At 41.3% G+C, this 26666-nt stretch overlaps 2 protein-coding genes across 7 annotated transcripts; both read right to left on the minus strand.

Annotated features, from left to right (window-relative positions):
- Positions 1–1109: 1109 nt before the first annotated feature.
- On the minus strand, positions 1110–10024 carry LOC110977473 (V-type proton ATPase 21 kDa proteolipid subunit c''-like). The gene is made up of 7 exons (XM_022231654.2): positions 9842–10024; positions 7611–7659; positions 7156–7239; positions 6121–6198; positions 4842–4966; positions 4174–4364; positions 1110–3775 (listed from the first exon to the last, which is right to left on the minus strand). The coding sequence occupies exons 1-7, from the start codon at positions 9897–9899 to the stop codon at positions 3746–3748; spliced, it is 615 nt and encodes a 204-aa protein (XP_022087346.1). The 5' UTR covers positions 9900–10024; the 3' UTR covers positions 1110–3745.
- A 500-nt stretch (positions 10025–10524) lies between these two features.
- On the minus strand, positions 10525–26286 carry ttll7 (tubulin tyrosine ligase like 7). 6 transcript variants are annotated; one of them, XM_022231615.2, is made up of 18 exons: positions 26059–26286; positions 24035–24410; positions 23669–23860; positions 23170–23329; positions 22670–22727; positions 21755–21886; positions 21288–21446; positions 20846–21062; positions 20158–20322; positions 19411–19569; positions 18620–18808; positions 17794–18054; positions 17430–17507; positions 16551–16907; positions 15742–15876; positions 14530–14771; positions 13671–13847; positions 10525–13301 (listed from the first exon to the last, which is right to left on the minus strand). In XM_022231615.2, exons 4-18 carry the CDS (start codon positions 23321–23323, stop codon positions 13166–13168), a joined length of 2619 nt encoding a protein of 872 aa, XP_022087307.2. In that variant the 5' UTR covers positions 23324–23329; positions 23669–23860; positions 24035–24410; positions 26059–26286; the 3' UTR covers positions 10525–13165. The 6 variants fall into 6 exon arrangements, with proteins under 6 accessions (XP_022087307.2, XP_022087306.2, XP_087000457.1 ...); XM_022231614.2 differs by having other exon boundaries at positions 24035–24104; positions 26042–26286; XM_087144331.1 differs by having other exon boundaries at positions 24035–24399; positions 26042–26286.
- Positions 26287–26666: the final 380 nt, after the last annotated feature.

The raw sequence follows: 26666 nt of genomic DNA on the forward strand, positions 1-26666 counted from the left end.
TAAAGAATATAAGAGCAGAGATTGTCCGTCGCTGCACATGGGAGTGTCTGGGACACCGCAGTAATAGCGTCAGCAAATCGGTCTATCAATAGTACATGAAGTACATGTACATTGCACATGTACATGTATGGGCAACACCCGTGGGCCAGTGGCCGGTCAGCGTAATGTGCACAGTACAGAATGTACATTGAGGCTACGTACATTTACATCACGGCTCTCGAATAATTTAGTAGGCCTACGTTAACATGTTTGATCTAAATTGAGTGACCTCCACGGACAACCATGTGACCACTTGCCGAATTCTGTGTAAACCGTAGATAAGGCTTGCTGCAGAGATGAAAACATCAGATTTTACATTTGGACGACCAATAGAAGAACATTTTGAAAAAAAATTACCCCCACTGACCATTAGGTAACCACCCACATGGTGTTTCCTGCAAAGATGTAACTGCCCTAATTTCAGATTGAGTCATGGCTGGGGTAAGAAAAGTTAGTTTGTATTTTTAATGCAAATGACCACTGCTGACCACTAGGTGACCAGTGGCCAAATTCTATGAACACATTTTATGACACTAGATCCAGAGATATCATTGACCAAGTCGGACAATAATTGGACCAAGATTATAGAAGAAAGAATTTTGAAGAAAATGACCACTAGTGACTAGGCGACTACTGGCCAAATTCTGTAGTTTGGTCCAGAGATGCCACTGACCAAGTTGGACAATAATTGGACCGAGGTTATGTAAGAAGCCTTTTGTAATTTTGAAGAAAATGACAACTAGTGACCACTGGCTAAATTTTGTGAACAACTTTCATGAGGTTTTGTCCAGAAATACCACTAACCAAGTTTGACAAGAATTGGACCGAGGTTGTGGAAAAGCATTTTGTAATTTTAAAGAAAATGACCACAAGGTGACACTGGCCGAACATGCTAGTCACTACACATGAGACTTCAGCCTAGCTAGATTCTGTCCAAATTTGGCTGAAATTGGTGAATGAGTTTGGAAGATATTGCATTTTTTTGGGAACGTTTGAACAAAGAAAGTCGACAATTTCAGTATATCAGCCTGCTTCGCACGCTGATATAAAAAATGAAACGAACAACATAATTACAATATCAGGTGTCCTTTCAGTAGAATTTATTAACTCATTTTACGGGTACAATGTATACATTATAATACCTGACAATTTCTCACATACGCCTGTTATATATTTCTGCAGTTTTACATGCCTTTATCACGAGATTTCTCAAAACCAAACTTCCTGTGCAGAGCTGACCACTGCCTGATTTAAAATGCACTACACATATGCACACAGAACTGTTACAAGAACCCTCACATGTATGATGTAAAAAGTTGAAATGTAATTCAATTCTCATGACGTAAACCTTGTAAAAATGATGCAAAATTAACATTTTTTAGCCACAATTTATAACTGGAGTGGAAAGTTATGTACACAGTAATTTCCGTTGGTACATAAAAATCTGTCTTAATGTCAATACCAACAGGTAAATTTCGTTCCACTTTTGGTCTGCAAAAGAAAATGTCAACTCTGTTAGAACACAAAGTGCTCCTCTGTTTCAAACTGAAGCCAGCGTGCTTGTTCACGAGTAAAATTTTTTCAGGAGTTCAGATGCTTGCAGAAATTTGTAACAATCATGGAAACAATGCTAATATGCCTGGTCCCCATTGCCTTTCTGCTATCTCGAACCAAGGACGTGATGCAAGGGTAGACTCCTGGGCCCAATTTCACGACGCTGCTTAACATGTTTCCTTCGAGGTGAACGGTGCCCTCTGCTGTGCTTACTGTCTCCATGAAATACATACAGCCTCTGTTTTGTGTGCTCAGCAGTGCTGTAAAATTGGGCCCTCGTCTGATCGAGAGCATACTCTAACTTACCTATGAGTAGTATTCCTACTTTAAACCTCCACTGAAAGATTTTCAAAGAAAGGGGGTAGTTGTAAGACCATCAGGCATCAGCCATTAATAGGCTGATCCATTATGCCCCATCCAATTATAGGGGCAAAATGGGAGGGGGGGGGGCCTAGGCCTCCCCAGTCGAAAAGTGGGGGGGGACAGTGCTTAATGCAAACATATGACATGCAAATATTCTACAAGTACTGTACAAACTATGATCGACCTGCACTGTACTGAGCAAATGGAAAGACCTTTCACAGGTCAGTTTCAGAAGACATGAAGGAAACCAGCTACATGTACTGTACATGCAAGACAAGTCACGCCAGTTTCTTAGAGAGTGTCCAACTTTCCATCCGTTGGGGCAATTTTACTGCTTGATATTTAATGGCTCCATAATTTACAAATAATTTCCAAGCAACACTGAAGTCTCCTTAGATGTTTATAATACAATAGTCCATGTAGCAAAAACTTTAAAAGGTCTACACACACGTTAATCAAGCTTAACGTAACACCCCTCCTTCCAAAAAGGCCTGTGTACTGATAACGTCACAGTTTGTTTACATGCATACTTTCCAACAGAGCTTTGAATCCCTCATTCCCAATAAGCCATTTGCGAGTTAAATTTGAATAAAATCTGGTGCACTGAGTTATCTAACTGCACGAAACATTACGATTTAAATTCCCCAGACTAAAGACACTGCTGCTATGCCTCGTGATTTGGGGCAAGCTTTCGGATAGCGACCACCATCTCTGGAATGGACTGGTTCCTTTGTGCCCTTCTTATCCATTGAGAACGGTGTATTGTTGCTAGGCGTCCCTTATGTAGCTAAGCAAAAGCTTGCCCCAAATCACAAGGTATAGCAACAGTTTTAGTAAGGAGAATTCAAGTTATGTTCACGTGTACCAGATTTGGGTCAAAGTTAATCGGCAAAAGGCTTATTGGCTGCCACAAGAAAGTACACACACAAAATGCGACATCATCAGTAAAAAACCTATTGTAATAAAAATCAACTGTCCTTGGATACAAATCCATTCGTGAATGAATTTGAGGCGCAAGATTGAGTCTGTTTTTCAAACTTACAATAATAGAAAATATCACCTGTATACGGAGGGATCTTATTAACTTACAATAATTACACCCCCCCGTCACAATAACAAGGTACATGTACATGTCATAAATTGACTCTACAATGACATTAGGATGCATATTTCCAAATAAAAACCAACACAAATTTCTTGACATCAAGCAATATTTATTTTATCTGCCTATTTCACTTCGAAACAATATACTCCACAAACGGTTTGATTTAATACTCGTCTTTGCCATTCATGTACAACAATTTTACATGTCTACAAAACAGTATACATTTTGAGGAGTGTACTGCCTAACTTTCTTTACAGGGATCGATAAGAAAAGTCAAATCAGAAAAAGATACATGTGCACCGTTTCATCTCTTATTGCTAAAACCCACCTTTTACAAACAAACGTCATACATGGCCATCGGAAAGAGAATAAATATCAAAATATTAGTAATGGGTGCTCTAAACGTGAAACCACTGCTTCCTTTGATTTGATAAAAGCTGCGCTTAACTTGCCTCCTCAGCTGAAATACAGCTGATTTACAAAGGAATGTTTCACAAGAATTTACAGATGTTTTGTTTGCAGCAGACAGGTAAGTGAGAAATCCCCCGAGACCTGTCTTGTTAATCCCTCACCGACAAAGAAAAACCCATGTACATGAACAAATCCCAAGATATCGAAGGGGAAAGAACTCACAAGGGGTGGAAGAAAGGACTTGGTGGAATTTGGCTGGAGCAACGGCAAAACTCACTCATTCTTGAATCTGAATGAGTTGCACTGTATTGGAGGAAGTAAAAAAAATGACATTTTAACATCAACTTTGATAGATCCTGTAACACTATATATGCCCTATAAACGTATTGTAACTATCCTAAATCCTCCAACAACAATTTCTTGCCAAGCAAAATGCAAGAGACAAGTTCATTTTATCTTCTACCTGTTCAAGTCTGAAAGATTTCCAGTGACTGTCTGCCAATAGCTAATCATGTAAACAAGAAATTTTTCAGTGCAGTTAACAAACTTATGCTACAACACTGAGTGCTTTGCTGCGTTCGTGTCAATTGGTCAATTAGCGTGAAAATAGTACCCGCATCATCACAGGCCATCTTGAACAATCACTTCAAGAAAATACTGCCGTCTTTGTTTCAAAGGATCACAGATCTATTTTGACTCACCTGCAAGATGCCTATGATGACACCAAACAGTCCTATCGCACTGCCGAAAATCTCAATGATTAGGACCTTGACAAAGAGGCTAGGGTTCTGGGCATCGGCGAGGGCCGCGGCGCTACCAACCAGCCCAACGCAAATACCGCAGGCGAGGTTTGAAAAGCCTACAGTCAAGCCAGCACCAAACATGGCATAGCCTGCAGAGCAAAGAAAACAGGGACATAAGGAAAATGTACTCTACACAGGAGAAATTTATGTGACGGACTACAAAGAAGACATTTAAATACTGTTCCTTTGCAGGTAATTGGGCACAGGAGTTTCACATCAATAGGGTAGCTGGTTCCCCGGCTATGAATAAATGCAGTCGGCACTGCAAGTCACCAATGACAATTGCCCTGGCCTCTCTTCAGTGAGCCCTGAGCAGGACCAAGAGAAGTAGCAATTTTCCTGCTGACAGAGACACCTTTGGTAGAAGCTGCACTTTGGTGGTTCAAGATGACTACGAAATTTAGCAGTACAGAGGCGTCGCTTACTAACAAAATGACAATTCCCCACCAACGTGGCTCTTGTCAACTGTCGTGGGGATGCTTTCTGCTCAAGGCGGATTGCTCCAGCCTCTCTTTGTGACAGGGGTGTTTTTGCCCGGTGTGGATGACCGTTACATGCGGGCCTACCTGCTTTGTAGTTGCCCTTCAGGATATCCTCCGAAACGACCGCTGGGTCATAATTTTCAAGTAAATTGGAGATGACAAGGGCGAGGATGATCCCATAAATGGCCACTGCCTCGCAGAAGATGATACTGAGAGAATTAAAAAAAAAAAAAAGCTGATGTCAGGTAAAATAAAGGAAACTCGATACAACTTGCTAGGTACATGGCAATTTGTTTAAGCACAGATATGACATGCTAAGAAAAAGCACAGTTCATGTACTTAAGCACAGATATGACATGCTAAGAAAAAGCACAGTTCATGTACTTAAGCACAGATATGACATGCTAAGAAAAAGCACAGGTCATGTACTTAAGCACAGATATGACATGCTAAGAAAAAGCACAGTTCATGTACTTAAGCACAGATATGACATGCTAAGAAAAAGCACAGTTCATGTACTTAAGCACAGATATGACATGCTAAGAAAAAGCACAGGTCATGTACTTAAGCACAGATATGACATGCTAAGAAAAAGCACAGGTCATGTACTTAAGCACAGATATGACATGCTGAGAAAAAGTACTGGTCATGTACTTAAGCACAGATATGACATGCTAAGAAGAAGCACAGGTCTGTACTTAAGCACAGATATGACATGCTAAGAAAAAGCACAGGTCATGTACTTAAGCACAGATATGACATGCTAAGAAGAAGCACAGGTCTGTACTTAAGCACGGATATGACATGCTAAGAAAAAGCACAGGTCATGTACTTAAGCACGGATATGACATGCTAAGAAGAAGCACAGGTCTGTACTTAAGCACAGATATGACATGCTAAGAAAAAGCACAGGTCATGTACTTAAGCACAGATATGACATGCTAAGAAAAAGCACAGGTCATGTACTTAAGCACAGATATGACATGCTGAGAAAAAGTACTGGTCATGTACTTAAGCACAGATATGACATGCTAAGAAAAAGCACAGGTCATGTACTTAAGCACTGATATGACATGCTAAGAAAAAGCATACTTAAGCACAGATATGACATGCTAAGAAAAGCACAGGTCATGTACTTCAGCCGTGATGTCATATAATGTACACTGCAAAGTTCTCAACTTCTCTTCTTCGATGCTCTAAGAACCAGAACACCCCTCCCCCTGCGTTTCATAGGACGTTTTCACAGAAAATCAATGCAAACTTCTATGCTGAGGTGGGAACAAGTCTAAATACTGCCACAGGATATAACACAGAGCATAACACACAACGGTAGAATTTAGAAATTTGGTTGTCGGTTGCTCACCTGAGTAAGTTCTTTGTCCTTATCCTTGGAGTCTTGACGCCACCACCCAAAATACTTGTTCCAGTGCAAAATATTCCCCTGAAATCATGCAGGTAAAAAAGAAAAACATCCCTTAATTCATCCATTGGAAACAGTACATCAATTTCAGTAACGAAAATGACTTTCATTTGTCCTCTACATCCTGAAAACTTCCTTTTGCAGGGGGGACTGTCTCCCCCTTTGGGTCACACCGACGGGACACTTGAGTTGCCTCAGGAAGAATTCTGGAACTGAAACTGCGGTTTTGTAAAATGCATGTCAAAGTGCTTGTCAAATTGCACGTCAAAGCACTTGTCAAATTGTATGTCAAATCTCGTGCAAATCACGGGACGAATCCGCAAGTCAGAATACAACACAACCGGGAACTGAATGACTTGTGATTGATGCATGAATTACAGAAGCCTAATTGCAACTCTTCTCAACTCAAAGTCTGTACAAGTAAAGCCTGGATTGTAAAGTGAACAGATAAAACAATATTGAGCAAATTTATACGTGGGACGAAAAGGGAGGGGAGAGTGTAAACCCAGATCCTTGAATAAATGCGAAAATAACTTTTGGCTGCTGACCTGTCTTCTTCAAGCAAACATTCACTGCTATTAAGCTGGTTTGTGGGCCTGGCAAAGTCAATAATGCAGGGGTAATGGAGAATATGTACAGACTTTATTCACGTGGAGGCTAATTTTGATCTTATTCCCAAAATCTGTTCTGCATATTGCAAACTGTCGATTAGGATGGCACCAGACTGTTTTACACTTCCTTATGTTCCAAGCCTCCCTTTCAATAATTTTCAGAATCTGGCAATGTAAAATTCTGTAAGTTCAATCATGAATTTGAAATCATTCATCGGAGTAGACAGGTGGAAATTTGTCATGAAATGTCATTTTATTGCTTCATTTTTACTCTCAACATTCAAAAATGAAGAGTTAGCCTCGCTTTCAAATTCAATACGGCCGGCCCCGTGAATAAAGTCTATTGGCAACCTTCAGGAGTACTCACCAAGCTGCACCCACCACAGATAGTGATATGGAGAAGGCAATGCCCAGATTGGCCCACATGAAAGGTGAGATAGACACGAGGAGCCTGACAGGATGCAATAAACACAAGAACACAACGGATGTCAGACTTCAATCAACTTGGCAGTTTGAATGTGATAATGAAATGATGAGTTTGCTCAATCACACTCTTCTTGACTTTGAACTAAGGGTGGGACGTTTACGCGTTTAAACAAAAAAGTTCCAAATCCGTTTGCAGATTTTCCTAAACGTTTTAAACGGATTTGTCCCTTTTAGAGGTTTGAAGTTTTAATTGATGCAATCTGGCATGCATTTTTATTGTAAACGATGCCCTTTACTGCTCGGTCGTATCAAAGGAATACCGTGAATTCATTACCGGAGGTTTGTGTCAACTATTTACAAGTACACTGCACTGACAACAAAGATCTCTCAACTTACCATCCAAAGTCTAGCCTGTACAGCTGGTCTGTGAAGATGTAGGCAAAAACTGAATAAAAAGAGAGAGCAAACACGTCAGCAGAATTATGGTAGGATATTACAAACAGATAGAGACTACATGTACCTGCAAGATGTCAGATTAATGTCCAAGGAAAATATTCAAATACCAGCATCAGATTTCAGTAATAATAATTATTATTATTTCTTTGACTGAAATGAAAACCAAACACCAGTACAACAGTATTGTTACTCAGAAAGTGCATATGAAATAAATAGTATACACACAGACAGCAATAAGAAAAATACTGTACATAGATATGATTGGGATGTTTTACTTCAACACCTGCTCAAGTCATTTCCTCAATCCCGAGACAAAACGAGTGAAGGTAACAAAAGACATATATGTACATAAAACAATTGCTTGTAATAACAAAACTCAAAGCATGGTTCCCTGACTGACATGATCCGGACAAATACACTGGTCTCTGGTACCTGACTGCCTGACTGACCTCATCCATTTCCTTCTTTGGTGGGTCAACGAGACCATTCGAAGTCTATTTCAGGTGCTTTGCTAATTTGATTGGAACATTTTGGATAATTTCCTGTGCAAAACAGATTGTCCCAAGAGACCGATGACTCATATCATGCCAGAACATGATGCACATATGTACAGGCATTATCTTGTAATCTATGTCACTGTAATGTTACTGCCCCTTTGATTTCTCCTGATGCATGGAACTCCGTGCACATTCAGCCTTATTGTCTTGGTACACTGACTGTGCTGCATCCTTTCTTAAATTAGTAAGTCTGAAATTTAACAAATAATGAGTTTCTAAATTAATTGCCTTCATCTTTATGTACAGGATATCAAAGTTTTGGAAGGTTTCCCTTTACACACTTGCTTTTAGGAGACCGTCAATGCATATTGGTACATGGATTCTAACATCGCCATCACAATTTTTCTCCTTTAAGAGAGAATTCCATATCTGGCTACCACTTATCTTCCTTACATTGACTTGAAAACTACCTAAACGCGTAAATGTAATGAACAAACACTAATTAAGCCTTGATTCAGAGAGAGAAAACTCTCCAATTTCTTGACCCCTAGACTTGGTGCATAAGGTCTGATGTGGTGGCCGGATATATATGGAACTCTTTCCTGACTCCCGGTTACCTATATATGTCCCCCTAAGAAAGTATCATTTACATGTAGCCACATATTTCAAAAGTGAGTTCCAATCATGTGTGGCCTTTTTTCCTCCATGCATGACCTAAATTTAACAAATAAGGATACTTCATGGTCAACATTAATCCTAACAGTTCCTTAATCTTCCACTCTGAATATGATTTCACTTGTACATGCATGTATACCCTTGGGGGTAAGGATTAGTAAAGACTGGAAGAATCTTTATACGCCTTATCGCAAATACTGCATGGGTGATTTTGCATGATGGTAGAAAGGCATTGTGGGAAGGAAAAACGTTCAATATTTGCTCCTTTTCCCTTCCCACAATGCCTTTCCGCCACTGTGCACAATCACCCATGCAGTATTTATGATAAGGCTTACTGAACACTGGCAACAAAGTACAATTTGGAGTGTCATAAACAAGAAGTTTACCATGCCTTTCAAACCTGTTCTCCCTAGGTATCAAACTCCTCTCCTTACATGCCTCACTCAAATCCCCCTGAAATAAACCGGTGCCATTTGTAAAAATTTTGGAGGAACAGTTCCATTCCTGAACATCACTTGATAACCTGTCCTGCCTGTGCATAAACCCTTCGTGAGTGGTCAGGAAATGTTTCAGTGTTTCAAAGGAAATGCTTCAATATTTTCCCTGACTTAAGGATGTTATGTGACACTGACGATAGCTAATGATGTGACATGTTAATGTTATGTATGAAATATGATTTACCTGTGTATGGAATTCTCTCCCAATTGTGATTCGACTTCTAGATTATCACCCAAATTAATAACCACAGTTGAAAATTTAAACACCTTAAGAGTTAAATTCATATACATGATGTACGCAACTACATTTCTTCATAGCCATGGTAACATCAGATGTGAAATGATAAACACTGAAATTAAACGATCACAGAGTCAAACTCAAAAGATCTCGTCACTGACATGTATGACTGATTCAGTGATTGTTTGGCATCAGGAATTACATACAAGTTGTAGGCCTAATTATGGTACACTTTTTCGAAAACAATCTCACATTCATACTTACAAATACCAATGAATATCCCGGACAGCAGGAATGTCGTGACATACCCAACGTAACCCATTGTGACTTTTGAGTAATAATTTGACCCTAAGTGCGAAAAAATGGAGAAACAACACCGCTACATACTCCTCGGTCGGCAGATGCGAAATTTGTAGTAATCAGACTGGTACCGAAAGACAGAATTGAGTCATATCCTTCAACAGGAAATCATCCTGGTTCTGATGGTTGGAGTCTAGGAACTAGTCACTGAAATCCCGTGATGTGACGTAAAACTTGTAGTCTTCTACTCGGGGCGAGCAACGGATCGCTTGCATGGAGACTAGATGCCTTTAAAACTATTAGATAATAATTTTGTCTCATCAGTCTCAAAAATAAGGATCGAAGCAACCTTTTCAAAGGTTATTTTTAGGGGGTGTGGGGGGAGTGGTTCAGTCTTTAATTTTAGCATCCTGTCCAAACCTAACATATGTATGTAAAAGACTGATACCTTGTAAGATTTTTGTCTTCGGCAAAATGTAGAGGTGTCCTAGAAGCATGGATTACAATCAATATCGGAAGTGACCAGTTGTTTTACCTGTGAACAAAGAAACTCCATGGTTTCAATTGTTCAACTCTTCATCTTGCTATTTGATGTTTAGCTTTCAGATGAATACACAAAAAGCCGAAGTAAAAGGAAATGCCAAAAATAAATGTCTGAAAAATATTTAATGCAACCATTAAAGCTTTTCAAAATGTCCCATTATGAAGACCTCAAGATAAAAAAATTGTGCCACTCTATGGCATAAAAATACATGTATAACTGATTGTAAAATGTCTGGTCTCATTTTAAAAAATTGCATGTATTTTATAGCCAACTGTATAGCCAACAATACGCCATAAAACTGTTCAATTTTCAAAATAGGTTCTTCAAAACTGGCATTGTTAAATTATTAGAAAGTAGACAGAATAAAAATCTGTTATTTTTTTTGGAAAATGAGTATTTGAGCTTGTGCAGAGGTTTTCAAACATTATTTACAAATACTTACCAACAACTATAAACTCGAAGTTGGAGTAGGTTAACAAAATACAAAGTGCTCAATAAGTTAATCTAGTATTACAGCTAAACTGACCAATTTTACAAAACTGCTTAGAATTTCTTTCACTCAGTAATGACACAAAATATCTGCTTAGCAACAACAGGATACCAGCCACATTTCTGTGGGGTATACATTAGTTCTGACTGGTGTGGAGCAGACTTGCTCCTCTTCTGAGGAGCTCTAAGCGTATGGCCAAACAAACTCATTGTATTTTAATATTCTGTGGATTTTGTTAGTGTATCCAATTTATGTAATAAGTAAATCAAAGTGAAATACCGATTTAACCAAAACAGTGAAATCATAATTTCAGGGAAAGGTGCAAGTGGGACTCATTTTAGTTTCTAAGCCTGGAAACAATACTTCTATCATTCAATGTATTGTTCTGCAACGCTATGTTCAAGGCTTTGTTCAAATGTTTACTTTATACAACTTATTTAAATAGTGAACTCATAATTTCCAGAAATTCCCCATTTCAATGAGAAATCCTTTCAGCAAGGAAAAGCAATTAACTATACAAAACAAAATAGTTTATTAAATTACAGGTCGTCATTTCCAGTTTGTAGAAAATGTGACTTTTATGATTAAGTTACTACTTAAACTTAAGTTCACCCAGTTAGCGCATTAAATTTCCATTACCTGAAAGTAAACACACGGCTAAATTTGCAGTTTAATTCTAAACCTTAATTTTTATCCTTTGAAATGATTAAAAAAATACCATTCATCTCTATATTCATTTGTACATGAAAGACGACCAAGTTACAATAATGATGATAAATCTTTAATCACATTGTAAAATATAAAATCAAATTTTAAACCATCACACACAAATTAAAAGATGTGTCATTATGCATGCCATGAAAGTTCAGGGTTACATCTTCTCTGAACTGAACATCTTTTGCCCAAGACCAGACAAGCTGTTCCACTGAACAGCAATACACACGATTAAAGCATCACTGAGTCAAATTTCAAATTGGACAAAAATTTGCAAATGTTCCGATGAAATGTAAAGTTGTAATATTCTCTTCTCCTTCCCGAAATAATTTCAATGCAATTTACCAACTGACTTCAGCCAAGAGTCAAGCTATTTCTTCAGAAAAGACATATAGGTGTGGCTCCACTGTAGTTCTGTATATGCTGTCCTGAAAACCCAACGCTCTTTCAAAGTGGTACCTTTTCGTGAAAGTGCACACTGTATGCACACACTTAAAATCTAAAAGCAGCTGAGACGACTTAAACTGGACATCTGACCTGCTACAGCTCAGGGGGGTTTAGCTGATACAGTTCATGAAGCAACAGTCAAATTTTGCAGCAAGGTCTGGACTTTCCCAACTGTTTGAAGAACGGTTCAATTGAATGTTTTCAGGAACAAAAATTGGAACACAAATCTTGGTGAAATGACCATTACTTGTTGGAGAAGTTTTTCTAACCCTGGCTATCAACCCCTCCCAAAAAGGAGACATTTTCAGATTAGTCATTTTACAACATAATGAAATTAATGCTGACGTGCTTTGGTCTAAATGAAACCCCTGATTTGGTGCTCAAAACCAGTGGTTCAGGTAACTCAATGAAGACTATGATTGTTAGCCTTTCAAGCAATGGTCAAATCCACACAGCTGCTAAGCACGAAAAATATACACTTAGCAAAGATGGGTAACCAGCCAAAGCGCTATGCAAAGCGTATAACTTCAGACTGGCTCTTCGTTCGTTGGCACAAAAAACTGCTAAGCAATGTTATCCTGTCGAGCAGCTCCATGATATTGGGCCATGGTACCTTGTAAGTTGGTCAGTAACTGTGCTTCTGTTTCCAACATCTACATTTCATACAGCTGCTAAAAACTAAACCTAGAAAGTCTTTCATTAGAAAAAAAATACCAAATTGGTATTGTGTATGACTTAAAAAGTTTCCTAAGTTTGCACCCTGTTTATCACTCTTAACTTTCCTTTACTTACAAAAGGTGTCTTCAAAAATACAAGCACTGTTAAGAACAGTTTCTCCTCTTATACTCAGTGTCTGGCCATGGTTGCACCTTCAAAAGACCTTTCCCCATTTCCACAACTGTTTGTTTAAGACATCCGGAAGCAGTTACATGCATCCACAATTTTCCGAATGTTAAACTGCTAATGTCATCTCTCCCTGGTTCCCGTCATCACAATGCCTTCTCCTGACATGACAGAATACCAGCAGTCATAGTCTGCTCCCAAGGCGTCACCATCCTTAGCCTCCTCTCGAGGAATCACCGACTTTCCCTCCTCATAAGTTGTCCACGGACATGCTGGGGTAGAGGCGCGACATGCGTTGGCTGATGGGCGTCATGACGGTTGGACTGCCAGCTTTGTTCCATGTCCCAGTACTCCTCCTGAGGCTAGACGGTCTCGGTTGGATCGGCCTGCTCAGAAAATTAATGAAAACCACAGAAAGATAAACGAAAATCAAACAAAAATAACTTTTGTCAAGTTACACTAAAAAAACAATTCAGTTCACCAACTCTTCACAGATATGCAGCAGAATCCGTCAAAAGATATAATGATAATGACCATGATGAAAAAGTCAGGAAAGTGTTCAGAATACCAAGGTTGGCTTAGGCATTCTATAGTCACCTTCGATCTTTGCTAATCTTGACTCAATTCCCACTCGTACCCTGAATTTCAAGAGTATCTCTGTATCCTGTATAGAGTTCTTTCCCTCCTCTCCATTTTCAAGTGGGCACAGATCTAAAAGAAAACATGCAAGACATTTGTAACCAGTGGTCACTGACCTCTGCACTGGCCCATCACCCATAGCAACTGGTGCCCCTTGACCTTTGGCCTCGGCAGCAAACTGGTAGACAATCAGGAGGCAGTCCTGGCAGAGTTGGACGATCCGACGGCAGCAGCTCATCTCGGAGCTAGAAATGACGTCAGAGCTCTTGCTGAAAATCATCTCCCACGAATTCCTGCCAAGAAATTGAGGCAACGTAAGACCGATATTTTGCCAGTCCCTGAGCACACATATGATCATGCCTTCCTTGGCCAAGGCTACTATGGATTAGTTTATTGTCAATGGAAAATTCTATAATTGCTACAGTGATGGAAATACAGGAAATGCAGTACGGCTGGAAGGATTGCTTCGGAAAAACTTTTTGTTCTTTCCAAGAATTGATTCTTTTGGACAACCAGAAACTTTCATCACTTCCTTGAACCTTTCTTTTTGGGATCAAGACATGGCATGACCAGTTCTTCCATCGAATGGTTACTATCGGTTCAAGGCACATTGGCGTTTACGCCAGACTCATTCATGGAAAAACAGCTACTTTGTTTTGTCTTTGAGAAAGATTTTGCTATGACACCGACATCATGCCGTCACACCTTTAAGGACTGCATACTGACCCTAACAGTCCTCAGTCCTCCAACAGGTGAAAGATTGAGGACCGTTAGGTTTAAGGTCACTCCATTCTACAGCAATATTCATACTTGTCATGCACTGGGGTTACATGGGAACTTGGTGCCTTTCTCTTTAGTGTCAGGGTCTGTGGTTGTAGTGTGCGACCTTTGCACTCGCGCCACAGAACCAATTGAGGCAGTCTCCACCAGTCTTTACCACAGACTGGATACACAAGTTACAAAATTGAGACTTACCCTGTACTTGAAAAGCAGTTCCACAACCCTTGGCCGTGGCTCCATAAAAGTCTGTTGAAGACGCGGGCAAAGATGCGAAACAGTCGAAGGTTGTCGACGTCATTGGCATGCCATGTTCGTTGGAGGAGGGCTCGGACATTGGTCCGGACAATGTCGATAACCTTGCGTCGCTTGATGGAGTCCAACTTGACCAGCCAATAGGATGCTATCCGTGGCTTGTGGAATTTCCAATTTTCCTGAATCTAATTGGACATAAAATTGGAAAAAAAAAAAGAAATGAGATACCCGTTTCAAAAAGTTTGAGGCTATGCTTTAATTTATAGATTAAAACTGCATATCATATTCCTCCCAAACATATGACACAATATTGTCACTTTACTTGATGAATTAAAATTTAAGTTGAAAACTTTGCAGTGAACTCTGAAAACTTTAAACAATTTTTTTCTTTTAAAGTAGATAAATCTTAGTAAAGAAAACTGTCCCTGGGAAATATCATGGGGCATGGGGGACAAGACAGTTTAGGATGGGGGACAAGACAGTTTAGGATGGGGGACAAGACAGTTTAGGATGGGGGACAAGACAGTATGTCCTCATACTGCGTAACTGTGGCACTACTGAAGGGTAGCTTGGAGCCATTTTGATTGTGCACCCACACTCGGTGGGTTTCTCTCATGCCAAAGCTACCTGTTTGTGCATATTGCGTTGAAAATTGGATCGGCCTCATTTGCATGTATGAACCAGTGTGAACTTCCGATATGTTGGGCCGTGTCCAAGTTTCTTGGCCACAGCTAGAAATAACACATGCACGCATAGAAACCGCAAGCCAGCAGCTTCGTGCATAATATCCCACAAGTGCATGTATCATCTGTAGTACCTCTGACCTCATTCAATGGCTCTTTCAGCAGACCAAATGGCTACATCCAAAGTTAGGCAGAGAGTTCACAGTCTTCAAAACCCCACCTGATAACACTACACCTGGACTGCCATTGTTAAGTAACAGATCAACCCCTCTCAATCCACCTTGGGCAGAAGCACCCCTCATCAGTTGAAAAGAGACATTTTGGTGGTGAGTGTTCTTTTGATCAATTACAACACGACCACACGGCGTGCATTTTACAGTCGCTGGTGAACCAGCGAAGTGCAGTTCCTACCAAAGAACCCTCAGTTGCTGGGAAAATTGCGCCCTCTCTTGGTCCCGCTCCAGGCCCATACCTGTGACAAGATCCATTCGGCCTCCTCGTCGGTCTTGCCAGGGAACTTGATCCTCATGTCGTTGAGGGCATTTAGAGTTCTCTTTGTTATTTCCTCCTCTCTCTCTTTAGCTGCCGCCGTGGCCAGTGCCTCATCCTAAAATTATGAAATGAACTAAGGCATCTGAACATAGGGCGGTTAAGACTTAGGACTTATGGAATCATGTAACAATGCCCTCCCGGCAGAGCTAAGAGTTCTGGGGTCTATTCATCCAGTGGGCAAAAAAGGATTTTCCATGCGATAAGTTCAGGTGAACACAGTGGTTTCCTACGGCACTGATATCATTAAGAGCAGATAAACTGTGAGGTAGGGAGAGGAACCACCGTATTCAGAACCATGAGCCAATTTGAAAAAAAATGATCTGGCCTATCAGCAGTCTTGTTACGTATGACATCACTGACAGATTGGCATGGTTGAACATGGGACGCTGTTGCTATTATGCCGTCAAAAATTGGTACAGAGGTTGTACATGGCATCCACCTTCCCAGTCAGCGTTTTCGTTCTACAGGCATACGTATGGGTAAACCACTTGTGCTTATCCCCCACAACAAAAGCATTGACCCTAAAGATGGCTGACATGCATAAGCTCTACACCGAGCGGTTCACCATTTTCCATTTTGGTATACTATTTTCTGTCAATGCATTTGATGATCACTCGGCAACAGTGATCCTTAATTGTCAAAATCTTTGTTCCAAGGTCATCAGTCATCAGTGTTTAGCCGACACATGCAATAAAGCAAGGTAGGCATCTTGTAAAGCAAGTCGCTCACCATTGCTTGGCTGAGACTCATTCCGGACAGCTTACGGTTGACGGACGACATGGGTCTCGTCAGGGAATGCGACCTCGCACCCGACGGCGTCTTCACGGCTGACGGGGGCCGGGACCGGAGCCCCTTGGCTGACTGGGGGCGTGGCCGCGGCTTGAGCGTGGGCGAGGCCTGGGTGGCCCGGCTGAGGGAGCGGGAGGGCCGTGGGGGCGGGTGCTGGCCGCTGTGGGCGGAGTTGGTGCTGCTCAGAGACTCGTGGGTGGAGTCGGCTAGAGAGAGCTCGCAGGACGTGCTCTCATCGTACTCCTCTTCCTCGTCCTCCACTACTTGGTCGGCACTGCTTGGCATACTGGACAGAGGCTACCAAAGAGGACAAAATAGCTGTCGATTTTCGAGTATGATGGAATGACTACTCACTAAGTGAGGCCTGGCAGCGCATGAAACCCAGAGGGGTTAGTTTCATGGAGTGACTGAGCAAAGATATGCTTACCGGCTAAACTGTTGTGTGACGCATACTGTTTGTGACTGATTTTCAGCTGTTTCGTCATATTAAATTCCAAAGACATGCTAAGCAACACTCCCTTGCTTAGCACTAACATAAACCTGGTCTGGTTCCTATACACCTTTGTAAATGCGTGAGCAAACAGGGCACACAACTTATTTCCAAGGCTTACAACATGGCTTAAAGCACCTTTACAGTCAACGGTCATATGAAACAAAGTATGATAAGTCGATTGTTCTGGAAATCATTTCATATCATGCATTCTTCACTTCTAGAGGGTGCACTTGTGCCCAGAGCCAAACAAATCATGAACTCTCCATAGGTGATTATTTTCAACTGTCTTTTTAGAAACTGAACTTGAACACAGTAAACCTTTCTACCTTTGGACCTCTGGTTGCCATTCCTAGAGCTCCTGCTGAGGTATCACACTGCTGTAGCATGTCTAAGATTTCCTCTTCCTGCAAATATACAAAGAAACCAATTTTTCATCAGCTTTGTGCAAGAATAAGAGATGTTGTGTTTTAACAATGCCCCTCATCAACACCGAGTTTTTCCTAGAACAAAAGCTAGCACGAGGGCAAGACATAGAGGGGTAATTTATTTAAGCTTTTCAAGAGACTTACCAAATATAGACAGACTGTACAGGTTAAATTGAAATCTTGCACATAACAGTTCTGGCTCAGTGTGCCAGAGCAATATTTCTCCTGTGTTCAGTTTAGCCACAGATCTAGCCACTGTGCTCACCCTGAGACCAGTATTGTAGGTATTGAGGGCGTCCCGCTGCAGGGCGGCCGCCCGGCCGGACAGAAAGAGCTGGAAGGCGTCGGTCAGCAGCGTGTAGTACCTGTCCTGGCTGAACTTGTCCAGGGGTGGGTAGATGCGGCGGAAGGCGCCCATGTTGCGGTTCTCGTAGTCCTCCCGGGCACCGTCTCGCCGCACCTGCGCCAGCTTCTCCCTCAATTCCTGCTTCCGTTTCTCCACGGCCGCCTTCTGCTTGTCCTCTTCCTATGAAAAAAGGCAAAGTGAATGGACCATTGTCAAGATCTTAAAGCTGTCAAGACATTCTCAGAAACTTGAAAAGCCAGGTGCGTAAATAGTATTGATACAGATGCTGTTATTAGAATATCCTGCGTACTTTCACTGATACTGAAGACAACTAGTTTTGGCATGCCACATGAATTGACTGTGCACCTGTCACATTTGGTATCAGGGCTGTACTGGAAATCGTTTGAAATGTTAATGTAGCATAAGTGAAAAAATGCATAAGTGAAGTTTTCCTCAACCCTTTCAACAGCATGGCCCAGCATTATTCTTCCAAATTCACTGCGAGAAAACATTAACTTTCTTGTGATTTCCTAAAGGTTCGTTTCCTTTTACAAACCAGCTTGACCATGTCAAATTTTTAAACAGAAAACATGGGTTTAAAAAGTCTTTGTTCAGACAACGTCGTAGCATAAGTGCACAGAGCCAATTAGCAGATTGAGTAAAAAGCCAAGTGGATAAACTGTGGTTGTATCTCATAAGGTAGATTGATTTCGAGGTTTGGAAGGTGCTCTGAATCTATGCTTACTGAGACTTCAACGCCAGGTCTCTTGGCCGGTCTGAAGAGCCGTTTCTGGGCCTCAGCTTTCTGGGCAGCTAGACCTTTCCTCTTGTCCGACTGCTTCATGTTCAAGAGTCGGAACGTATCGGTCAGAACGCCATTCTTGATGTCAAAGTCTATCTTCTCGTCCGTGCCAAAACTGGGCGCTCGGTTAATCTGAAATGTGTGGGGGAAAACAAAATTGTTGGGCTCCTGGATACTCGTAAAACGGACCTTATTTGCACAACAGGGGATAAGGATGGTTATCCGGTATGCTTTTGCTTTACACCCAAAAGTATGCTTCTTTATGTGAAACATCACGTTCTGTCACAATTGGGTATTTTCAGCCAATGAAGTCGTGTCTAAAAAGTTTCTGTGAGTTTCAACAAATGTAGTTAAAAAAGTTGCATTCTGTAAATGGCCTTTCTCTCTCCTTTATGTTGTCATTGGGTACCCAAGTAATATTAAGGCATGCCAAGAATGGCAGTTAAAATGCAGACTTTAGCAAGTGGATTGTAATCAGGAAGAGCATTTTGAAGGGAGCAGTTCATTGCGGCAGGAAGTAAAACTAATCCTTAAAAACATACTCTTGTCGTTTTGTTCAACTGATGTCAGTAAATGTGACGACAGCAAAGCAATCAAGATAGCAGGCTGGAATTAATCTACAGATGGAATTCAGCGTTCTGCTAGTTTTGTATCAGAGAATCTGGCTTTTACAGGTGCACTGTGACACATGCTAATCTCAAGAACAAAGTGAGGAGATTTGCTGGAAACCTTACCTCAATCAGCCATGGTTTGAGCTTGCGGTCCAGCATGATGTCAAAGCCAAGAATCTCAAAGCAGCAACTATCGCCGCCCGAAGACTGACCGGGGCGACACATGCGATAGGAATGAAGGACGTGGGGCTCGGCAACGATCATCGTCTTGATGATCACGTCCTGTGGGGTTGGACAATTTAACTCCTCTGTGATATACTCGCCAATTAAAAACTTAATTACAGGAACTTCTCTTGAACAATGAGCAATGTATACATTGGTCAATGCACATTCCGGGTTTGTGTACGAACATGAGGCAACTCTAGGGCAATGTGTGTAATAACATTTCCTTTCACCTAAATTCTTATATCAAAATATCCACAATTTTGAGGCACTGCTTCAGAAGTTAATACCAAGAACTGCATGTTGTTTCTTAATCATTTTAATGGTTCTTCAGTGAAGCATACAATAGGCCTAATGTGGAACAAACCACTGCTGAATCAAGGGACCGATTTCAAGCAGAAAAATATTGCTTAGCATGTCTATGAGCCTGGAAAAAACAGCTGAAAGCTGGTCACAGGCAATAAATTATAAGGTATTTGGATGGCCCCTTTTCTTTGCTAAGCAAACTGTTTTTGTGCTAGGCAGGTAAAAGAGAAGCAAGTGACATCAAACGAGCTTCAAGTCATTCATGAAATTTGGCACTTTGAAGTCACCAAAATGACATGTGCAGAGTGTCTAGCAAATATGGAGGAGACGTGATTCACTCACAGCGATCTTTTTCCACATGAGGGTCACGTCGTAATCATTTTTCCGCAGGTACTCATTCAAGAATTTGATGGAGCGTTTACTGCCTGTATTGACATCCTCGCTTCGCTCAAAGTTTCCACTTTTCTTGTTGATGGAGTAATTGGTCAGGTGCATGTACAGTTGATCCTGTTGGATTGGATACAGAAATTACGAATGTTTAACCCTAACCCTCCTAAGTCCTCCAACAGGTGAAGGATTGCTTGGCTGCATATTGGTCAATAACTGAAAAAAACTACAACAATTAGGGAGATTCATAATACAAACGTCACTTTCAACTTTACAGCACATATTTCCTACATAATTATTAAAAAAAAAAAACGATACTTGTTTATAATTCAATTTCTTAACTTGTGTCTCAAACACTTAAAGCAAAAATTGAAAAAAGCTTGCAGGCAGTCACAAATGACTGGGCTTAACATATACACACAATGATGTAAATGAGCAGACGATCTAGTATATTCAACGGCTTTATGGGAAAGTTGGCAGGTGGAAGGAAAGCTAGAAACCAGGAAAGTAGGCAGTGAGGTGAAGGAAGATGTAATTAGCAAGCAGGTGGACGGAGAGGAAGACATAGCAGCAGAGAAAAGAAACAGCAGGTGCATTAACACATTTGTCAAAATGGGCCATCCTTCTTGTGAAAGTAACGTACCACGTTGCTGTCATTTGGGTTGCAGTATTTCTCTGTGCTCATTCGTACCAGTCCGTCGTTGAAGAGAAATATTCGGAGTGGGTCGCATGACAAGATGAGGACGTAGACCCTCAAGTCAAATTTGTAACCTTCCAATAAGAACGGCTTGTCTAGATACTCCTGAACGATAGTCATCTCTGTAGGAGGGATGCGTTCTCCGTTCCGGTACAGCGAAATCCTGAAAAAAAAAAAGGAAATTTGAAACAAACTTCTAACCTGGTTTTCTCCTTCTAAGCTGTTCTCATAGTGTTCTAAGTGCTAAAAATGTTATCCTTTCACTGTGGTTTACCTATTCCAGATGGCAATTCAAAGTTCACAACACAAATAAACTAGTCCCAACAGCCATGCCACCTCCCAGAACACAGACGCACTGCCAACAAAACAAAATGAGCGGCAGGCATACCCATTTCCCATGGATCCATTCGCTGGCTTTACGATGAAAGTCCGATGCTTCTTCCTCTTCTTGAGATCCTGGAAATAGTTCTGGAAGGAGTTGTACTCGGAGGGGAAGATCCAGGTTCTTGGGACAAAGTTGTACTCGTCGGGATGTGCTCGTACCATTCTGACGAAAAATGCATAGAGACACTAGCTTGCTTTTGCATTGCAGAATGTGTAAAACAGATGTAAATTCTTGAAGAAAGACAGGAACCACCAACACAGGGCTGGGTAGTTCAGTGGGTAGAGTAGTGCTACGGTGCCCCTGAGGATGCAGGTTTGAATCCCACTTCAGTCAGTTTCTTTTTAAACATTTGACGTGGTGGTGAGATCGGAGGCTGGGCTCCCAGCCCCTAACTCCATCAAAATAGCGCAATAACAAGATTGCACATTCTGATAGGTTTGTAATAGTTCTCAGGGTTTGAAAGAACTCACTTGGCCATGTTCCTCGCCAGCGAGTCCTTACGGCAGATCTCCCCCATCCCCGGGAAGTGGTTGATTCGTTGGTAGGACTTGAGCTGGGAGATCTGCTCCGACGGCGGCGCTGTGTCACTCCAGAACAGGAAGCTAAAAATCAACGAATTGAGGGTTGTGTTCGGTTTTTAAGCCTGTCATTGATTCATACTGCCATGCTGCAATCTTCAAAGGATTCAAATACTTCCACGAAAAAAACAACAGAATTTTTCAGCCACATTAGATGTACTGATCACACTGATTAATGAGGGAACTGCAATACTCAAATCGATTCTACATTTTATTAGTCGCTAAGAAGAGAACGTGAAATCACATGACATGATAATTAAAAAGTGCTCTGCAGGGGACAATTCAATGAGCGAGAACAGGTCGCTCATTTCGTTTGTACTGACTGATCTTTCTCACCTTCAAAAGCACACTCTACTAGGTACGTATAAAAATCAGCAAGTGTTGTTTGATTTATCTCATAAGTCAAGCAACATCTCACATTGGTTCTTCAGTGTGCATTTGGAAACAGCACAGGTGATTACAAGTTAACATTCTGGGGCCAATTTCATAGAGCTGCTTAAGCACAAACTTTGCTTAAGCGTGAAAAAACTTTGCTTGACAAATCAGGTTACCAGCCAAAACTCCATGTGATGTAAATTGTTTTGGAATGGTATTCACCTGTCTTTTGGTAAGCATGACAATCACATATTCTGAGCTGGTAACCTTTATTTATTAAGCAAGTTTTTTCGTGCTTAAGCAAATTTTGTGCTTAAGCAGCACTATGAAATTGCTTAAACACGGCAGCTTTTCAACTCTGCATGAGCTCACGCATGACAGAAAAGAAAAGAAAAACGAAACATACAAACTAGGGAGAATGCAACCACCCACCAATTTTGATCATCTTCCTTGGTTGAGTGTACACCAAATTTCAAAGCCACTGAACGGACTGTGGAAAGTAAAAGAAAACTGTGTGAAGAAATGCAAGGGTCTACAGAGGTCACAGACAGTGAAATTCAAAAACATCCCCAGGTTTTACTAAAATGTGTCTTTGCTGCTGTGAATATATATCAGTCAACAATGGTTATTGCGCATCCAGTCTGCAAAAGCTATTGCGCACAACGTACTTGTATCGCAAAGGTTTAGTACACAGCGCAGGGCATAAGTTGTAGTGGACGCACACGCCCCCTCTGACAACGCAACGCACTCCCATACTCATGTCCACTTGGAAAGCCCACAGCAATCAAAACTTGAATTGCAACAACGCAGTTCTTGGAGAGCAAGTTACAACCTTCATCTCTTTGACTTGAATGGTTATATAAAGCACTCTGGGAGTCCTGTTACTACTGAGATGGTCTTCATGAATTCAGACTCCATTTTGAGGCACTCACCCACTTCGTATTTGGTAAGGGTCACGTTGATTCCGACGGGCGTTCTCTTCTTCTTGACTTTCTTCTTGGGTTGTATTGTCTTTTGCTTATCCTCATCCTCTTCCTGTCCCCCGTCCATCGACGAGGACTTCTTGTCAGACAGAGCACCAGACATCTTTTTCTAACAAAATAGAAAAATGACCACGCCAATTTCAACCACTGCAGCCAATGGGTATCCTGTCAAGAAATCTCGCTTTCAAAACTCTCACTGCCCGTAGGAACATTTGTGAGGGCTCCAAGACCAAGGCTGGCACAGAGATCACAGCCTTTGTGAAGTGTCAAACCTAAAACCGGGCCACGGAAGATACTAACACGATTAATTGTGGACACTGAGACTAACGCACACCATGACTGCAGTACAATCGGCCAGCCTTAACATCAAGTAAATTTAACTTGTCACCATTATTACATAGTCAGGAGAATTCCATCAAGCTGACACAACCCCATGTGCATTGCTCACCTAATCCTGAAGGTCCCGAATGCTTGCAAACTCTTTCCAGTGCGGGGCACTTCTCTCCCAAACTGGACTGGCGCTGTACCTGGTCCAGAAGGCACCCATCTCTTGCCTTCAAGCGGGGTTGCAGCTGAACTGATCTTCCAGACAGTGTACGATTCCAATCAGTCAAAAGTAAACTTGGAATCTACATGTAACCTGCAACAATTAATACCATTACGTGTGAGCACCATCTGTCACTATTTACCGAGGATAACTTGAGGGTACTGACACCACATGATTCCGGGCCAGCTCCTCACGTAAGCTTGTCTGTTTTGATTTACCATGCGGTCGTTGCATTGCTCAAAGTCTAATAAACTACATTCAATTCACCTGAATGGCCAGTTGCGTCACCTGGTAACCCATCCACTCAGCAGTTCCTATGAAGCAGCAGACTCGTGTACTGTCAGAAGGACAATTAATGTGGGGGATCTTAAGGGACCGCCGTCGCAGCATGCACACCCTCAAGGTGGGGTTCCCTGTGTAGAGGGTTTCTGTGCAACACTCCACAAGCAGGCTGAGCTATGTGATCACTGTTTCTCCTGCCCTGAACCTTGAATGGCTGGAGAGCACCTCAAGTATTTGCAGTCCCGGGTCGTTTAGTGCTACGATTGGTAGGTGAAGTGTTTACCCCAATTACCAGTGGTGCATCAAATACATGTGGATCCCATCCACTTCCCCATCCAAGGCTCCACACCCTAGAAAAATACTGGAAACAAATAATGTTTTTGGCTGCATCTTGAAAAACAAAGAAAACGCTTGCAGCTCAAGTCTGTAAATACGCTCAAGATAAAAAGCAAAACGAGCAATCTGACAGACTCTGTGCACAAGTGCCCTAGAAACCCCATACACAAAAAGAGAGGTTGGACCAACTCTGGAATGCCGTGTTCTGCGCTCATAAAGACCCTAGAGCTTAGCACACCTCCAAATGAGAATGAGCGGTGTGCATGTCATGCTGTGCGCACGAACACCCATGTGTCTTGCTGTGATGTTGCAGGACTAGGCAAAATTGAAGCAATCTTTGTTTTGCCCATCTTTCTCTTGGGCTATTTCAGCCGATCAACTGCATTTTATTCAGCGGAAGTGAAATAACTTCTGGACTGAGCGATACATGTACAGAATCATTTAAAATTTTAACACTTTTGAAGGGAAAATGAAAAGTACATGTACTTTCTTTGCATCACCATGATGTATTTATGAAAGCAATTTATTATCTGGAGTTCTACCAGCTATTGCTTCATTCTGAACTATTTTCAAGTAATTTTGAAGGAGTAAATTTGTGATGAGTTAGTGTTAAACAGATTACATTTACAACTGATCTTGGGTCTGGCATGTCTGTACATTTCTTCACTAAATTCATCATTTCATTCATTGGTGCTATTCAACCGGACAACCAAAGTTGGGCATGCCCCAAGTGGGCATTGCACACAGTTGGGACTATAGACAAAGTTGGGATGAAACAGATAAAACACTCTTTACTATACAATGAAGAAAAAGTTCCAACCCCGAAGTATATTTTATGATGGATTAGTTGACACTTGTTTATCATTTTATTCTTCCTGAGGTAAATATTAAAAAAAAAATCAATCCAGGTGGCCTCCAAAAAGGAAACAGGCTGGATGTTAAACATGATTCTTTTTTCATTCACTTATTTGACAAAGACAACGAGATGGGCACAGCTGATTGATCTGTGCAAAATCTGTTGACCTCGATACCATCCGACCACCAGAACGGTGTGGTTCGTCATCCGAGTGCGGCAGGCATGGCAGACAAAGGGCCACACAGTTCTAGAACTGTGTGGTCCGGAACATTCTGGGGGTAGGCCTAGATGCCATCCATCAATCACCATTTCTTTAATCTAGTTTTCATCATGGTCACGACCGTGTGTGATTAGCAGTCATAAGGTTATAAGATTTTGTCTAGGATCAACCAACTGAATGATCATGATAATTAAGTGCAATAAACCACATAGTCTATCCACCACTGCCCACTGATCATGTCTATCATACATGATGTAGGCCTCAGGCAAAACTGGGGTGGAAGGACATAAAAAAGTAATTATGTATCACTTATCACAATTTTCATCACGTCATGAACACCCACAAATTTGAAAGCTTTTCTTAATGTTAACATAAAAGTTAAGACCTGTTCTTCCTACACAAAATCGCCCCCTAGTTTTATCGTATTCATGCTATTCCGGCTAAAATCCCCCTTAAATTTGACAAGTAACCTTCCCTTTTTTGAAACTCAATGATAGCCAGACTAACGTTAGGCCAACGTTGTAGGCCTAATTCGAATTTTCCAGCAATGGTGAGTGGGCCTATAACTTTAAAAACTAACCCGAAGAGGCGCCTCACGTCAGAAGTTCCCAGTCAACTTCCTCGTCCATCTTGAAACGCACAGTTTAACCTGAAACCAATCGAAACCGGCAACAATAAATGTATGCAGTACTTAAATGTAAACACCCGAACAATACAGTCGATGCACCATTCACATAGCCAGTGCAGTGGTACGCATTAATGAGGATACGGTACACGCGTCGCACATACACAAAAACATGTCTGGCCTCGATCGACGAAGACCAGACCAAACGTAGTAGCTGTACGTACCGGTGAAAACTGATCACGTGACTTCCCATAGATACGAACAGGTGATTTTCGGTTGATGGTTACCAGGCTGGTACCGTACATGCTGCATTTGAGAGGCGGGAATCGTCCCCCACGAGCGCGCTCGAGCACATAACGGTGCAAGCTTTGCCGTTTTGTCACATTAAGAAACTTGTATCCATGTGCAGTCAAGAGTAATAGCTTTTCTTGAATAAAATAATGCAATGAGAATTGTTTTAAACGATTTCGATTGTGTATTAAGTTTGTGGATTAACCACAGAGTTGGATCCAACTCTGTGGGACTCACAAATTATTTCACAAGAACCCACCGTAATGCAAAAATACAGACTACACAAACA

The sequence above is a fragment of the Acanthaster planci genome, linkage group LG12, assembly GCF_054643075.1.
Source record: "Acanthaster planci isolate LZ-2023a linkage group LG12, COTS_SCS, whole genome shotgun sequence".
Classification (NCBI taxonomy): Eukaryota; Metazoa; Echinodermata; class Asteroidea; order Valvatida; family Acanthasteridae; genus Acanthaster; species Acanthaster planci.

Coding starts and splice junctions, on each gene's coding strand:
- LOC110977473 (XM_022231654.2), bottom strand. CDS start 9,899: ATGGGTTACGTTGGGTATGTCACGACATTCCTGCTGTCCGGGATATTC. Junction 4,365..4,841: donor GAAGGGCAACTACAAAGCAG/GTAGGCCCGCAT, acceptor TTTGCTCTGCAG/GCTATGCCATGTTTGGTGCT. Junction 3,776..4,173: donor TCATCATAGGCATCTTGCAG/GTGAGTCAAAAT, acceptor CCTCCAATACAG/TGCAACTCATTCAGATTCAA.
- ttll7 (XM_022231616.2), bottom strand. CDS start 23,323: ATGTCTGGTGCTCTGTCTGACAAGAAGTCCTCGTCGATGGACGGGGGA. Junction 18,055..18,619: donor GACCTGGCGTTGAAGTCTCA/GTAAGCATAGAT, acceptor CTTTTTTCATAG/GAAGAGGACAAGCAGAAGGC. Junction 13,302..13,670: donor GGTGATGGGCCAGTGCAGAG/GTCAGTGACCAC, acceptor TTTTCTGAGCAG/GCCGATCCAACCGAGACCGT.